Source organism: Perca fluviatilis, chromosome 24 (genome assembly GCF_010015445.1).
Source record: "Perca fluviatilis chromosome 24, GENO_Pfluv_1.0, whole genome shotgun sequence".
Classification (NCBI taxonomy): Eukaryota; Metazoa; Chordata; class Actinopteri; order Perciformes; family Percidae; genus Perca; species Perca fluviatilis.
Genome location: NC_053135.1, coordinates 3,468,914 through 3,485,913, shown reverse-complemented (window position 1 = coordinate 3,485,913; position 17,000 = coordinate 3,468,914). Strand labels below are relative to the sequence as shown.

At 43.2% G+C, this 17,000-nt stretch overlaps 1 protein-coding gene across 1 annotated transcript in view; it reads left to right on the top strand.

Annotated features, from left to right (window-relative positions):
- LOC120554430 (nck-associated protein 5-like) overlaps positions 1–17,000 on the top strand; it is a 124,615-nt gene that overhangs the window by 25,108 nt on the left and 82,507 nt on the right. Inside the window, 1 exon segment of the mRNA XM_039793313.1 lies at positions 14,543–14,616. Within this exon segment, the coding sequence (XP_039649247.1) occupies positions 14,543–14,616 (74 nt within the window).

Sequence of the window (17,000 nt, the reverse complement as noted above, 5' to 3'; positions counted from 1 at the left end):
AATGCAAACACAGCAACGCGAGGCGGACCCAACAAAAGCTGAGAGAGCTGCCTTGCCTCAAAGTGCTGCAGTGTGTTGCATGATAATAAGGTGTTGTCTGCAGGCAACCTGATTTTGTCTGACATGGCTAATGCGCTCTGTCAGAAGCGTTTGCGGCTGATGCTAGCCTTGTCTCCACGCAAGAAGGAGTGGAGTCCAGTCCAGCTCACCAAATCCGCCTGCCGGCTACACTTCACCACAGCCTCGCAGTCAGGAGGCAGTGACCTTCATGCCACTCCCACTATTCGAGGAGTCGGGCACTGTCATGACCGGACTGTAGACTGTGTTGATCTTTTCCCAGCCTGCTAACACAGTACAGGCCATAGAGTTTCCTAATCACGCTGCAGATTAGAAATCGAGCCAGAAATTTGCATTTCCACATGGTATTCAATTGTGTTATCTCAGGGCTTTAAAGCGCTCATCGTAACACTGTTGACCCATCATCTTAAATGCCAAGTATCAATATGAGGTGCAGAGCCATTACTGTGATTGGAAGGAAATTCATGCAGAAGCTGTTTGATGGTGCACAATCCTAAAGAGTCAGTGGCTGGAAGATTGGCCATTTCTGCAGATCCAATTATATGCTGCAAAAAGTCCTTTGGTTTCATCCTTTTCGAGAGAAATTTTGCAACAATTTAAAATGAAAATGCATGAAATTGTATCTGCTTTTAAGATTCAAAACTCCATAGTTTAAATAACTTAATGTAATTTCTTTTGCCGTGCATTTCCAGCCTTAAATATCACCAACTGCTTCTTAAGATTAAGTAATTTGGATGCTAGGCTCTTTGTTGTTCTTACAAAAAGATCCATGAGAGGAATCAATATCATCTGCATGTAGTAACATTTGTCTGTGAGAGTTATCCGGCTAGCTGGAGCCATTCACATTATTGAGTCTCAGTCACTTTCTAAAGAGATAATATGATCTGCATGCCTTTCATGAGTCCATAACTCAACTTTATGGTGATGTGCTTGTGGCGCTCAATGATTTCCCCAGGACCCTCTCTCTCCGCGGCCAGACATCAGAGGAGTGATTGGGGTTTTATGAGGCGTACTGAGCCTCAGGTGAGCAGGATTGAATGAGGGATGCTTTGCACAGGACCGTTTGACCCTCAAGGCTGATTGTCTGCAGTGTCAGTGGTCAACTATTGCCTTTGTGTGTGGTCACGGTGGTTGCTGAGGGGCTATTGTGGAAACACGTGGCAGCCAACGGGCTATCGAGCCACGGCCATACATACATCCGTCCATCTGGCACAGCAGCTGGAGGAGCTGGAGATTTCCACGCAGGAAAATCACGCAGAGTAAACAAGATTCCTATGATTATTTCATCAAATTCATTTCTTTGGGATTATCATTTTGCAGGAAATGGGTCAGAAGTGCTAACAGCCCAACAAAGCGATCTATATTTACTCTTTATTAAATATTGCAGTACAACCCTGCCCCTCCAATTTATTCACATACAAACGAGCTTTAATTAAGAGGCATTTCCTGGTTGGATTTTCTGTCTTCCCTGCCCTTCCTCTGTCTCATTTCTGCCTCAGCGTTGAGGGGTGGTTATGAGACTGAAGTCGAACCAGCTGAATTAGTGCATTATTAAGCCTTTCTCCCCTGACCCACTTCCTCTACTGCTTGCATGGCTCAACTCCAACATGGGGTCTGTGTACACTGGGAACATGGAAAGCATTTGAATGGACTCAGGATACGTTTCACTGTAAATGGACCTCTTATGTGCAGCAAGTACTCAGAGGGGATGCTGGAATGAGGCAATGGTGAAAGCTCTTCATTTTCTCATCGGGCTTTCATTCAGACGGACTTAGTCCCTTTCAGGCCTCATTGCGCTAACAGTGTGATCAGGTATCAACTTCTGACGTGCAACAAAACAATACAGATAATAGCAATTTGTTCCCTCATAAGACCATGTTGAAAGAAACATTTGGTTTGAGTTCCATTTTTGACTCCCATAATTGTCTTCAGTTTCAGTGCTGATTTAGCTAGAGCTGCAACTGACTATTATTTTCACTACGGGTTAATCTCTTGATTTTGTACATTTAAAAAAAAAAGCAAACTAAGTTAACTGTATGTTCACTGGAACAATAATCAAATTTTGATCGCGATTTCGGCTCCCAACGATCACAAAAACAATGTTATCAGGAAAATTCTTATTTTGCACATTACAGTACGTTTTGCAGGTTAGCTCTTATTTTGTCTTGTGTTCTGAATGAAAATAAAGTTCAAATGGGGAAATTTCAGTTGAATTTCACGGTTGATTTGTTTAACGGTTTCACTGTTAAAAAAAAAAAAAAAAACTCTTTCCAAAAGTCAATGAGTAATCATGTTAAATAACTGATATCAATATTGACCAAAAACATAGATTTTTATTTTTTTCATAATTGAGTAGCCCTAATGTTTACCAAAGCTGTTGATAACATATCTGTTATCCATTCAAGAAATGTAACAGTCAGGTTTTTTAGCCTGCCATGGAGTGGATTTCTAAATAACACGACCAATGTGGTAAGCCCAACTTCTGACCCCGAAGGGGAACAATGCAGAACGCTCTAGCGTGTCCCGTTCAATGCCGTGGTATTATACAGGCCATGTATAATACCAGGGCTCATGCTGAAGGTAATGCTTTCACTGGTAGGGGGCATCTAATAGGTGATCTATTGTAACCCCTCAGAATGAAACCGCTACTCACTTCAATCGGCCTATTGGAGGGCCCCGGGTTGAGAAATGGCCTCCTGAGAGTTCAGAGAATGCGAGAGTGTTCGCTTAAAGGGGGGCTGCCCCAGATAAAGAGGGTTAGCTGAGTAAACAAATAATGATAGAACAGTGTTGTTATTGTAAGAGCAAATAGCTGGCCTAAGCAAAGGAAATTCGTGTCCTTGCACTGCGACATTTTCCCACAGTAGCGAAATTATCACATTCTGATCCTAAAATATCTCAAAGAGTGCTGAAACGTATCAGGATATGAAAGCTACGAAGAAACATTTCAATACAAACAAATATTTGAATCAAGGCTCCTGTTCGGACGGTCGGTTATGATAACGATGGAAATGTAATTTGTTTATCAGATAGACCTTTGACACTCTTGTTTCATATTTTTTTTTGGGGGGCCCTCAAAAGTTCTTTAAACAGAGAAATCCAATACGTTGCAATTCCGTGACAAGAGAGTATTCAAGTCCACTGATGTCACCCTGTCTGAGAGGCTTAAACAGAAACAGAGAATTCTTCCCCAGCTCCCATCTGGAAGAAATCAAACAAATATGGCTGCTAAAAATAAGACTCCACTTGAGATGATAACAAGGATTTAGTGCCATTAACTGTGTAAATACAGTGTGTGGTTGGCCCCAGATTCATATTAAAATTTCTTCCCACCATGGATGAGCTCTGACTGTAAAAAGCCCCCTGAAATAGGCTGCAATAATGCCTTTCAAAAGTCGATGATGGCCGATTTAAATATTTTATGCTGCTGAATTATTGGACTCTCCGTCCTCTCTCAGATCACTTGACGGAGTGCGGCGAGCTGCTGCACTGAGAGCTCTTTGTTCACATTAACCCATGGAGTAGATGCAGCCAAAGTAGGGTGTAGATGATCTCTTCAAGCCACAACAGCTGCCCTGACATCGGAACTGAAATATAAGAACAAAAAAAACCTTCCTGTGAGCTTTGTGGTCGGTCTGCTATACGGGAGCCTGTTTTACATGCAAATGGTGGCGGCATCACGTTTCACAAAATGATCCTTGCTCGCAAAGTGTGGATAAACTTAAACCCTGCAGGGCGGTTGCATGCTAGGCTGGAAGTATTTGTTTTTGACAAGTTAAACGTGTCAACATTAACACAAGAAAAGAAAATTATGTTCAGCTTAAATGATAGATTTGGTTATGTTGAAACTTTAAAGCTGCACTAATCAAGATAATTTTTTTTGGTAACACTTTACTTTAAGTTTTCTACATAAGAGTGACATGACACTGTCATGAATACATGACACTCACATGACACTGTCATGACACAGTCATGACACATGAACCCTGACCCTAACCTTAACCCTAACCATAACGTGTCATGACAAAACCGAATGACACTTACTAAAAAAGAGTTATGTCATAAACGTTTGACTTGTTTGTTTTATGACACGTTCATGACAGTGTCATGTCAGTCTTATGTAGAAAAGTTAAAGTGTAACCTTTTTTTTTTTTTTTTTTTATGAAACCAATGGGTGTCTATATGTAATGTGAGAGGGGGATGTAGAGGACAAACTTAGAGATGTATCACACTACAGGAGATCTACATTTCTATGGCTGAAAATATCTATTTTTGTAATTTGGTTAGACTGACCCTTTTTTTTTTTTTTTTTTTTAAATGAAATTCAGTGCCAGTGATCCTCAAATGATTCAATGAACATGCGCAAAAGAAGGCATTGCCTAACATGTATTATTTAACAATGCAAGTTCACTAAGAACACTCTTATTTACAGCAATGCCTCAGGGATGGGGGTTACCTAGATTTACACCACCTTTGCCGGGACTACTGCAGTGCTGTGTGTAATGTAGGCTACTGGTTAACTCCGCTGTGTCGGTCAGAGGCATATCTGTTTAGAGAAGTGTGTGTATTACTTATTCACTTCCCCCCCACGCACATTTCTAGCCCTCAGAATCAAACGGGCAACCTTTTGGCCACAAACCTGTTTTGTTAACCCCGAGGCTACTGCCACCCCCACAGTCTGTCTGAGAAGATGCGCCGAGCAAAAACTCAGAGATCACCCTCGGTGCATCGCCACAGGAATAATTCATGACCACGGGAATAATCATTGCAATGAGTCCTGCGGTACAGGTCAAAAGTCACCACAACCCATCTCTCTTCACCTTTCTCATTATTATTCTTCTGCCTCCCCCATTTTCAAAAAAGAAATCACCTCACTGTATCTTGATCCGCTCTCCGTCACGGTCAGGTCAGATAGGAAATATGGATCTGATAAGTATGAGTGGCACAGGTGGGTTTGGGGATGACAGGACCGCAAACAAACGGTGTCTTATTGTCACATTACCATTTTCCCGGTTATGGTTCCACGCATGCCTGCAGGCGCTATCTCCGCTCCCCATCCCGAAGCAGGAAGACGGAGAGAAACGAAAAAAATCAGACGCTGACATTAATGCTTTCTCGAGCAGGAATGCAACGCTTTGCCTCCACGCCTGCCTCGACATCTGCCCGGCACCTGGGACGGCAGACTCTGCTCACAGACAAGCCCCGTCAATAAATCAGCCTCTGGATTAAACAGAGGAGAAGCTGTGATAAAACTGAGGCCTGGAGCTAATACACATGAAATCTGAAATCAAGAAATATCTGGAGCTTGGAGGTAATGAGATTTTGCTGAATTGTTGTTTGTTGGATGATCCTCTCCTTTCTTCTCAGACGAACTTTAGAGTAGGTAATGCTTTGTTTTTTTATTTAAACTTGATGCCATCAGTTAGGGTCACAGTTTCAGGTATCATCTCATTCTTTTGTTGAGCGCTTGCATGTATACAGTATCTGTGTGTGTGTGTGTGTAGATAGATAGATAGATAGATAGCACCATTGACAAACCAGTGAGCCAGAACAAAACTACTGAAGCATAGTGTGAAGTAATCAGTGGCCGACACGATGACACAAAGCACGCCATCAAACTGCAAAATGAGAAGAGGCGAGAGATTCTGGAGAGGCGAGTTGTACAGTGCAGATAATGCTGAATGGATCCTCTTGAGGGCTTTTTACTCAATCTATAATGTGCCTAATTTCCCGTGAAGGAACACAGTCCCTGATACTTGATCAGCCCTCTCTCGGTTCTCGTGCATGAAGCAGCTTCACTGTGGCTCGGTTAGGTGCGGCGCCTGTCAGTCAAGGCCTGCATAAACAGAAGCCCAACTTCCCCCTGTGAACCAAGCAACATCTGTTTAGTATCAGCCCTCCGCTCTGATCTGCCTCTCCCCCTGTCACTTTCCAAACTCACGTTCTCCCATGCGCTTTGTTTCCTTTGGTTTGGGGGCTCACTGACGTTTGGATTCAATCATTGACGTCACCGTCAAGTGTATCAGATATTGTCAATTAATAATAGCTGTCGTCATTGGATTATACAGTTCCATATGAACTCAGTCCTGCTTTCGGGCTACTGTTGCTCAGTCAGAGGGGGATGGGTTCTGGAGGGTTTATGTTAGATATAGGGCCCTATCTTGCACTCAGCGCAATTGCCTTTGTACACCGACGCATGTATCATTCCTATTTTGCACCCGACGCACAGCGGACTTTTCCCTCCACAGACGCACGTCGGTAAATTAGGGAATGTATTTGCGCTCCCGGGGGCGGTTCAGGCGTAAAGAGAAGGCGTGTTCAGGCGCAAACGTTACGTAGTCCTATTTTGCAGTTTCAGAAAACAATTCCCACCGCTGACCAGGAAAAACCTGGTCTAAAGTCAGTGGCGCTAGTCTAAAGTCAGTAGCGCGTTATTCAGATGCTATTTTAGGGATGAATGCTTGGCCATAATGTAGTGTGTGCACAGCGCGCATACACTTCTCTCATCTACAGCAGTTCCCATTTTTGAAAACCATACATAATTACAAAGAAAAATATTACTAAAAATGTCGCGTTGGGTGTTTGGATAGATCAGGAGGCACTTTACAGTACAGTCCTCAAAAAGTCCCGGCATTCTTTGTGGCTTGTTGTGTTTTACACATTTCCCATGAATCATAGATGTGTTGATGACCTAAATGAGGAAATATTAGAGGACTTAAGGAGACGTGATGTTGAACTACGGTGGGATTGGACACTCCGGCGGAATCTGGCCCGGGAGTAATCGCGCGGTGTGCTCCTGATGGAGCGGGTGGACGGAGATGGAGTGGGGGAAGAGGAAGGGGCACAACAGGTGCAGGTGGTGCGTTTGAGGCCCACGCTGCATGGCTGCAGCAATCCTCTCCAGACTTGAGTAGATCGCCGGGAGCCGCGCAGCAACATCGCCACCCGGCCATGACGGGCATTGGTTACTTTGCCGCATCCCGATAGCGCCCGGCGGCCGCCCAGGCAAATCCGCCGTCATAATAGCAATCCGCCACGGAACAATACGCCTGCTCTTAAAGGGAATGTGAGATGACTCTCTGATTGGTTATTTTTACGTTACGCCCAAACCACACCTAGCTACTTCAGACCAACCCATTTAAGATTTGAGTCGGGCGCAAGAGTCATTTATCCCTCCGGTATAATAGCAGCAGCGCCAGAGATCCGCCCACAAAGCTACTTGCGTTTGGCGTTTCACACTTGCGTTTCAGATCGTTAAAATAGGGCCCATTGTGTCATTGGTGCAGGATAGAAACACTGAGGTTTGGGAGCGTGGAAGAAGTCACAGAAAATGACCTGGTAGTCCTTTCAATGCTGCAATTTCATCATGAAACCGGATATATTGAGTTGGTAAATGTAAATTCAGAAAGTCATTGGTTTGTTGACGCCCTACTTTGGCTATCCTGTTTTTTTTTTTTTTTTTTGGCCTCTTACTAGTCTGTCAAAATGGCTGAGGATTTATCGTCTTTCCAATTTTTGATGTCGTCCCCTCTCTTTGTTGCTCTTGTCTCTCTAACCTCTCTGATCCTTTCTCTCTTCCTTACAGCAGCCTCTTTATTTCCCCCCGTGCTCCTGTGGGTTGCCAGGTCCAGGTTTCCTTTTCATTTCTGTCACCACCACTCTCCCTCCCTTTCCAAGTACACCTGGCTGAATATTGGCCCCCAGATAATAATAAAACCCAGCAACCCCCAGGCTTGTAAAGATCTGGGCAGGGGCACAACAGAGAGTTCTACCCCATGTATGCTCCCTGTTTCCTTGATTCCCATCCTGTCTGGAAACATCGGTACCAGCGTGGACACACTGTGTATTTGTTTTTATTCCAAAAAGCCGCATTCCTCGACCACTCCTCCCTAATGTGTGTTTTTGCAGATTTAAAACTGAGGCTGAGAGCGACATAATGGGGGAAGAGATAGTAAAGGCAAAGGAAACAGTCCATTTTGTGTTTTATTTGTGTGCATGAGAAATATTCAGACAAAGTTGAATTCATCGAATGCATGCCATTTGTCACAAACCTCCTGCTCCTGTGTATATTATGGGAAATGTCATCCAGACCAATTCATAAGCAAGATAACAAGTGTTAAGACAAAAGTCAGAGACAAAATGAAGCAGGTATGAAGAACTGCATGGCAACTTTTCCATACGCTCTTCTGTTCATTGTGCAATCTGTTGGAGCTTTTATTTTGAAATATAAAATGCCCACCACATTTGCCTGCTTGGGATAAAAATGATTTGTCTTGATTTAAAGACTCCAAACTGCACATGCATGCACTGGTGTAGGGCTGTTATCCTTCGTCTGCTCCTCCACACAGGTAGCTCTGTGGAAGTGATCGAATAGCGATGTCAGGTCCGATGTAATTCATTTCTCAGCTACTTTTTCAACTCTCCCCTGTGAGATTTTCCCGGTGAACAGCTTTGCCACTGTTCCCAACAGGCATGAATGACCCACTCTGTCAAACCCAAAGAGCAGAGGAGGAGCCCAAACAGACGCAGGGTTATTTGAGCATTAGACGTATCTTAATGTTTGGAAAGATAATCTGCGGGGATTTGGATTTCTGACAGTGTCAAGGTGTTGATGTTTGGGCTGGGCTCGGCCATAGGTGCTGCTGGAGGAAGAACATCAGATAACCCAAACTGCTGAAACTCACCCTAGATGATGAACAGGCTCCCTTTTGTATCTCAAGTAATCCATATTCCCCGACACTCCTCCATTTGGGGCAGGTAGGCAGATGAAGAATATCCTGCTCACTGGAGGCATTTGTTACACGAATGTCCTCGACTCAATAAGGCTACTGTGTGAGCCTCCACAGCTTCAAAGTCATCGAGGGTTTGGGTACAATTGGGCTGAATGGTGCTCAGTTTCAGCATCATTAATTCATGTACAGTTCATTAACTGTAAGGTCGTCAGAGCTTGATTTGATTATTTGTTAGTCTTCATAATAGATTGGTAGATTAATTGAGAGATAGTAGACGATGCGGAGATAATGATTCTGCAAAACCCAGGGTTACGTTGAATGCCAAGTTTTGGATGAATTCTCCCTTTCCACAATATCTACAGAAAGATTGTGGTTATGGCAAATAAACTATGGTGAGTTATGGTTTGGGTTAGGCTGCTAAAACATATTTTAAAGTTTTTTTTAAGTTATTATCCTGAAGATTTTCATGGAATTAGATGCCAGTTTTTATACTATTGCCAGAATTTTTGTGTAGTCACCTGTCTATATAGTAGCTTAATTGTTTATGGCGGAGTCTGCCATTCCAGTGCTGGATTTAACTTCACAAGAAATCCAGTGTTACTGTTCGAGATCAACGTCATTGTTTACTTGACTCTCTTTAGACTGTGTCAGATCTGTATTATTAAGATACTGCTAGCAGCTACAGGAAAGACAATGTATTTATCACTGATTAGTAAATGCATATGCAAAACAAAGACACAGTCGGCAGATCAGTTTCATTCAGTGGATCAGTGGTGTTGCCATATCAACACAGACGTAAAATCTTAAGGATTTTAAGTGTGGGTATAATTAGGGTTAGGTAACTCTTGGGAAAAAGATTGTGGTTCAGTTTGGCAACCTTTTTAATCAAATCAATCAACAATTTACTTAATGAATCCATTAAATCATTGTGATGGATGAAACAATCGTCTCCTTTACACAACAGCAGCGTGATTTAAAAAAACAGCCAAGATCACCTCCATCCCTGACATCCCATACTTGACAGATCAAGCTGACGGCCCACAGATCTCAGTATCTTTTTTTACCAATTGAAAAACCACACGAATTAATCGGAGTAGCTGCCCTCTCCCCTGATAAAAAGCAGGGCTATCGGCTGAGTTATCAGGTCTCTGAGGATATGAGAGCTCGATGACTGGGCTGATACTATGACACCAGGTCTTTGAGATGTGAGTAATGACCTCGGAGTGAAGGATCATCAGCGCAGAGCCTCAGAACATGCTGATAAGACTAATGAATTTAACCAAGGCTGGCTGATATGCAGAGACCTGCTACATGCAGAGGCAGGTTTCTAGAAATCTGCACACAGAGGCCATTAGTCATACTGATTAGTTCATTACCTCGCAACGATAGGATCACAGTCTTTGGAAATTATATTAGAATACGTTTTCATTAATGCTGATTGAATTTGCTTGGTTTACATCTTTGCAAACGATGTACACATAAACTATCATAGTATTGGATGGCAAGAGTATTTGGCTGGAAATCCAGTCGTATCTTTGGAAGGAGGCCAAGACTAACAGCCGTATCAGAGGTTATATATCTTGAACACCTTGAAAAGTCACTGTCATAATTCATTCTCAAGTTTGCCATAGACAGACATACACCCAGAAAGAAATCCTTACTTTCTATTAGCATAACATTTGACTTGCAGTAGTCCATGTGGGAGCTCCACTGTGTGCACTAGTCAAACCTGCAGCTCAGGGATTGCAGTTGGTATACAGTCCCAGAGGTCATGCTGGCATGTCATCAGAATGTGCAGAATTTGTGGCAAGCGGAGCTCGGTTGAAGGATAGAGGTTGTGACCCTTTCTTTGGCAGGGTCTTATCCCCAGAGGTCACTGCAGGGGCTGCACTCCTCTATAAGGTGTCTTATCTGTAACGCCAGCCTCAGCCTCTGATCTGTAGACACATCAAGGTGGTGAGAACTCATCGTAGCTGGGACTTCAAGGAACGCACCCTGACCTCGGCAGCAACTAGGTCAGAGTTTTATCAGCTTAAGGTTTTTTTTTTTTTTCTGTCAATTCCAAAGAAGCCTATATAAGAACCAGACGCTTGTCTAGGATGTGATTCTATCCCTCTTAATCTTCAAGAATGTGTGAAAGAGCAAAGCGTGCTAGCGAGCCTCATATGGATGAATAATGCATCTGATGTTTTATTACTGAAAAATCTGGACCAGTCAATCTGTCTGTTTGTGTGGATTTTAGCACAAGTGTGTTTTTCTTTTTTTCTTTTCCCCCCTCACTGCTCCTCAGTGCCAAAGCATTGGGGGATGGCGCTCATATTTTAAAATTTCCTAAAGGCACACAAGCAGTTGGAGGGGTCTGGATGTGGGACTCAAGCCGTGCGCACGAAGCGGGGAGGCTCTTCCCTCGGCAGCTACCGAGCTCTTCCTTATCTGTCGCTCTCACACACATGAGTAAACACGGCCGGATGAACATCAGTGAGAAGCTGCGGTCATTGAGCAGCAACATCAGTAAACACATTACCTGCCAGGTTAACCCGAGCTTAGCACCTGCTCACATCATAACAGCAAAACTCTATATTGTGTATACACCTAAAAATGGCACATACAATTTCAAAGGCAAAAAAAGTGTAATTACGGAGCAGGTAGAGCGTAGGACAAATAAAGAATATATACTTGTATAACCATTTTAGACATTTATTCACCCTGAAAAATTACAATTATTGGAAATGAAATCCAGCAAACATCACTTTAATATAAAAATGACATGTAGCAGTCGATCAAAAGCCCACTCAAGTTAACTTTATTCAGCACAAAGTCTCCTGAAGGTCTATTGTGTCAGTTTCTTTTCATGATTTAGTATATTTTGGAGGTGATTACGCATTCCTTATGAGCTTACAGCTCTTAGAACGTTTTAACCACTGTAAGGAATTGTTGAGCTGTACTGCAGTTGCAAGAGAGCACTGGACCTGAGAAATATGCCTCCGATAAAGTCTCACGTCAGTAAATTCAGTGTTGTTTTTTTTTCAGTCTACACATGAGCACCTGGGCCTCGTGGGAACAGTGCAGCTTTCACTCACGCCGTAAAACCGTCAGAAATAATGCCTGGCTGAAGATATAACACGCGGCATTGCATATATGAGTCATGCTTTAAATCTCTGCTTTAAATACCCTCCTATTTCACATGACAACAAGCACGCCGCATTCTCTGCATTCCTTCATGTGCGCTGCGGATTATTTCAGTGCCCTGTCATTAGGAGAGGTCCACGCGATGACAACACCGACTTAGGCAGCTTTACCTCACGTTTGATGTGGCCTGTAAATATTTCCCCTGACATGGGGCTTTCGCAAAGAAGGTTCCCCTTTGTGCAGCAGCCGTAGTCATTATGGGATCGTGTTGCTAATGGTGTTTCAGAGACAGACGTTTTACCCCAGACAGTTTTTGTTTTTTTGTGTCTGCTTGAGAGAAAAAAAGTCACACGTTTTTCTTGACGAGATGGCAGAGTGAGAATAAAAGATGCTATAATTCGAAATGCACAAGGCTTTGCTGTTACTACTGAACACCATTGTTTCTGATATTTGGAAGACATTCTGCAAAACATATTTCACAGCAACCCGCTTCATCCCATCCACCCCAAAATATAGATGGAGATATCCAAAGAGCAACAAAAGCAAGATCATTTGCCACGGGTTTTGCTATTGATTAACTGCTGTTGTAGCAAACAGTCAATTTTACTTTGGGAACTTAGCTGAGGGCTAATGGCTTTCCATCTCGGGTGTGAGTGGCATTCTGGCGGCGTGCTGTGGCACTCTGAGACTAGCAGATGGCTTTGGGGCACTGTTGTTTAACACTGAAATTGGTTGCTTTCCAAAAGTTCCAAAAGATTTGTCACACTGGTTAAGTTAAAATAAATGATGGAAGAGATGATATAAGGGGTTATTTTTTTTTTTTTTTTTTTTTAATAGTGGAAAGTTTGACAGAAATTGCAAAATGTGGCACCACGCTGTCAAGCATTGATCTGTTGTCGTGCTTTGGCGACGGCCCTATTTGCCTAATGGTCACCCAGAGTGCTCTCGACGTGCGACTCGGCATGAAGCCTGGGCCTTTGCCATGTTCTGCTGGCATTGCGGGGCAAGCTGGTGGTAACGGGTGTCTTCGAGTGACTGACTCAGATGTGAGATTAAGTGTGATGATTGCTTGAGAAGAAGCAGTGGGAGAGCGGCACCCCAGGAGGAGTGGGCAAACAAAACGACTGCGCTTACTGTATTTGGACTAGCCGCTTGTGCTTCTGAACATCTGGACTAATGCGAGTTTACTCTCAAGGCCACAGGTTAAAAAAAGCCCATGCAGTGATAGCAGGAGTACTTTAAGTCTGGTCAGGTGGGTCACAGGGAGGTCAGAATCTGTCCTCAGGCAAATCATTAAAAGTTCTTCAGCTGTGTTAAAGGCTTAAAGGCTTAGATACAGAGTAAACCTGTATAATTTTTTTATTGAGAGGCGGTTTGTTTTTGGTTGCATTATATGGTAACATGTTCCCGTTATTTTTATCCACCCGAATCACAGAAATTCCCCAGAAATATGCATTGTTTTGATATGTCTTATTGTTCCAAAAATTGCATTTCCATATAGACCTCACTGCTTTTTGTTCACATGCTGATGTTTCAATTCCAAGGAATCACAACAGGGGTCCTCCGAAAAGTTGCTGCAGGCACGGTGTTTTTATTTTTATTTTTTTTTATGCGGTTTCAGAAGTTCTTTTTCAAAAGAATCTGTTTGTGTTTCAGATGGGGTTTATTTTTTTGCTAGTGACTAACTAGATAACTGAGATTGCAACAATGGCAAAGAAAAAAAAGATGTTCAAGGGAAGGCAATTTGAAAAAAACGAGCGAGAGAGGAGGGTAATTTCTGGTCTAAACGGAGTGCACAAAAAAAATGTCTCACAGATACTACTTTTTCCTCCTTGACTGAGATTCCTGGCCTAGTGACCTCTTCATGGGAATCACCATTATTCGATTACACTCGGCGAGCACATGACCAGACTGTCTCAAAATCAATGGCGAGCATCTGTCCCACTGAGATAACAGTTTACCCAGGAGATGCGTCATGAACTGTCAAGCTAACATCTAATTAATTAGTCTGAAACCTAGACCACACTGATCTGACAGCGTCAAGTCACAACTGGCTGTGTTGTGTACTGTAGGTGAAAAACCCAGATGGTTGAAGTATGGTGCCTATGTGGATATTTCTTACAGTTGCACTTCCCCCTTCTGCTTTATGTAGTCGGACCACTAAGAGGCAAATCATTAGGCTGTAGCCAAGAAATCCTGACATCTGTTTTTTCCATTTTGCTCTTAGCCTTAGCTCATTTTGTCCGTGCTGTAACTCTGTAGTGCACGTTTTGTGAGTGTGAGCTATTCCCAGCTGACATGACACAGCTGGGCTCGCTTCTGGGCCAGCCGTTAAAAGTTACCCAGAGGTGCTTCTGGAGTTACACACAGAGAGAAAGAGAGACTAAACTGATTAATCACACCTTTTTTTTAAAAGTACTTCTGTTCTGTTTCGCTGTTTCTATGAAAACATTTTTACAGCATCTCATGCATCAGCCTCACAATTGATAATGTTTAGGATGAAGACCATGGTTGAATCTACCAGTGTTTCCAATTAACCTGTATGAGCGTTTGCACACTGACTCCATTGTTTACTTTTGGCTTTTCTCGTCTCTTTCTGGCAGGAATACATGGATGCCAACAAATGCATTGACGAGCTTCTGAAACAGCTTGAGGAGGAGCGTCGAAATGTCCGAAGGTAAGAGGTTCTTAACATTTTCTGGCAGATGTTTTATGGCCGAAGGATATCAGCAGCTGCCTGCAATCCATTCCCGACCACAGGCAGCAGAACAATGTTGTTTGGTTTTGAGCTCTAGACAAGCTTTGTGCGCTGTTCTTGAGAAATGCTTTTTTTGTGTTGGAAGCACACTAGAAAGTGGCAGACAAAGGGGAGACTCTGGTCCCAGTGTGGGGTTGACTGGGGGCATTTCTCATGGAGGTCCTATGGAGCAGATTTGCCCTGACAATGGGAATGAAGAGCTTATGGAGATGCCAATCTAATGACCTTGTCCCCTCCATGCTGCTATCGTCCTAGCCCTTCCAGCGATGCACTGCCCCCATTCAAAAAAGAGACAATTTTTTAAACTTTACCCTCTTTTGTACAACCCTCTCTCCATCTCAATGGAGCTGTATTCCCCCAGCTCAAAGTAATTTTCCCCCTGAGTGAGCAGAGAAGCGCTGGGGGTTGGACACAGGGGTATAGAGGTCTCAGGGTAGGTGGCTTGTTGGGATGAATGGCCACTGACCGTCCCCTTTACTAGGCCAGGGCAGCCCCTTAATAAAGGAAGTGATGTGTAAAGGAATGACCCTCCCGTCTATGTCATCCCGACCCCTCTTTATAAGACAAGGGAGTCATCTTTAGTGACACCCGGAGTGACCTAATGGCCACTTAGAAAGACCAAAATGTCTGTGAAATGTCTGTGTGGGGACTGACCTGTGTTTGGGCCAGCGGACCAAGTGGTTTCAAAGCCATGAACTTGTAATGACTCCATTTGATTGGAGTGGCCTTCTTACCCACGATCAGCAGTAAAATGCATACCCTAATATTACAGACATTAATACAAAAGTTTGATGTGTAAGGTTTTATATCGCAATAAAGCTGGATTTATTTCTACCCAGAGAGAATATGTCCTGTGTAAACTTACTTCAAACTTAAAGTAGGACTTGCCATATGAAGTGCATCCTTTTAAACTGAGGATACGATAAGAGTACATCACATGCTGGTTAGTGCTGAGGGCAAGTGCCAGAAAATGAAGACAATGCCAGCTTCCATTGAGCACCAATTCTTCATTTTGTCTTCCACAGGATACACTGGCAAGTACGACTTTTGCACAGTTGAGATGCAACCATCATTGTATAGACCACCACATATTCAGCTTGTTCTTTGATGCAAACGGTTTTCTTTTTAGAAACAACATACCACCAGGCAGCATTAGTACTAATTTATTTTCCGGTGTTGGTCAATTCAGAGTGTCGACAGTGATAAATGACTTCACAAAAGCCTTTTGTTCAGCTAAAACATAGACCGCACCTCAAAAAAACGCCTCTTTGCCCTTATTAAGCAGCATCTCACGACGCTATAGAGGTCTCCCTCCACCCCTCAGAATATGGGGCCCATCAATCCGTCAATGGGAGAAAGAGAAGCCCTTACATTCCTCTAGTTCTCTGCATCCCTACCTCATGACCCAATGACCCACTGCATTCAAGTCTCTCATTGTAACATACTATGGGGTAGTTTCACACTGGTGAAGTACACAGATTTGACAATCATGACTTATTTTTAAACCAGACAACATGCAGGACTTTGTTTTTTGCTGTGGTTAGTATTTTTGAGATTCTGAGCCTTAAAGGAATGCTTTACGAAATATCTAACCTTTGAGCCATATTTCAAGCCTACAGCCTGCCAGCATTTAACAACAGAGATTTTTGATTACACAAATACATGAACTAAAGATAGTTTCAGCTTGTTTTTTGACTATATGTCAAAAGCATCTGCTGCATCCTCAACGTCCTAAAGCCCAACACACACACAGACACTCACACACAGTCCCTCACGCTCTAGTCGCAGCATCATTGCTCGATGAAGCACAAAACCCCAGTGGGATGCTGGCCAGCCTTTCCTGCTCCCTGTATTCAATGCGACCACGTCCTTGACAGACGGAAACAAAAGCTCCTCGGCACAGTGTCAACATCAGATGGAGCAAATCGAAATTTGGCAACCGTAGATGCAGCGTACAGTAGGACGCTGACCCGGGGTTTCCAGTCATTCAGCATTTGTTTGCAGTCGTTAAATATGATCAAATGTCTTTTCTAAGCTTTACATTATCATTAGTGGTGGCCTTGAAATGTTGGCAGTTGTAAATGAGATGGAAAAGTTTATTAAAGACTTCTGCTGAGTGACAGACATGTGTAGGAGAGACATATGGATGTTCTGCAGTGTTAAAAAAGCATGACGGGCGGGGAGTGAGTTTGCATGACCTCTTTCTGACAAGCTGCTGTGTCAAGGCACTGTGACTGTGTAATCTTCACCATGGATTAAAACAATGTAGATTAGATTTTTTTTTTTGTCCCGCTCTATCTCTG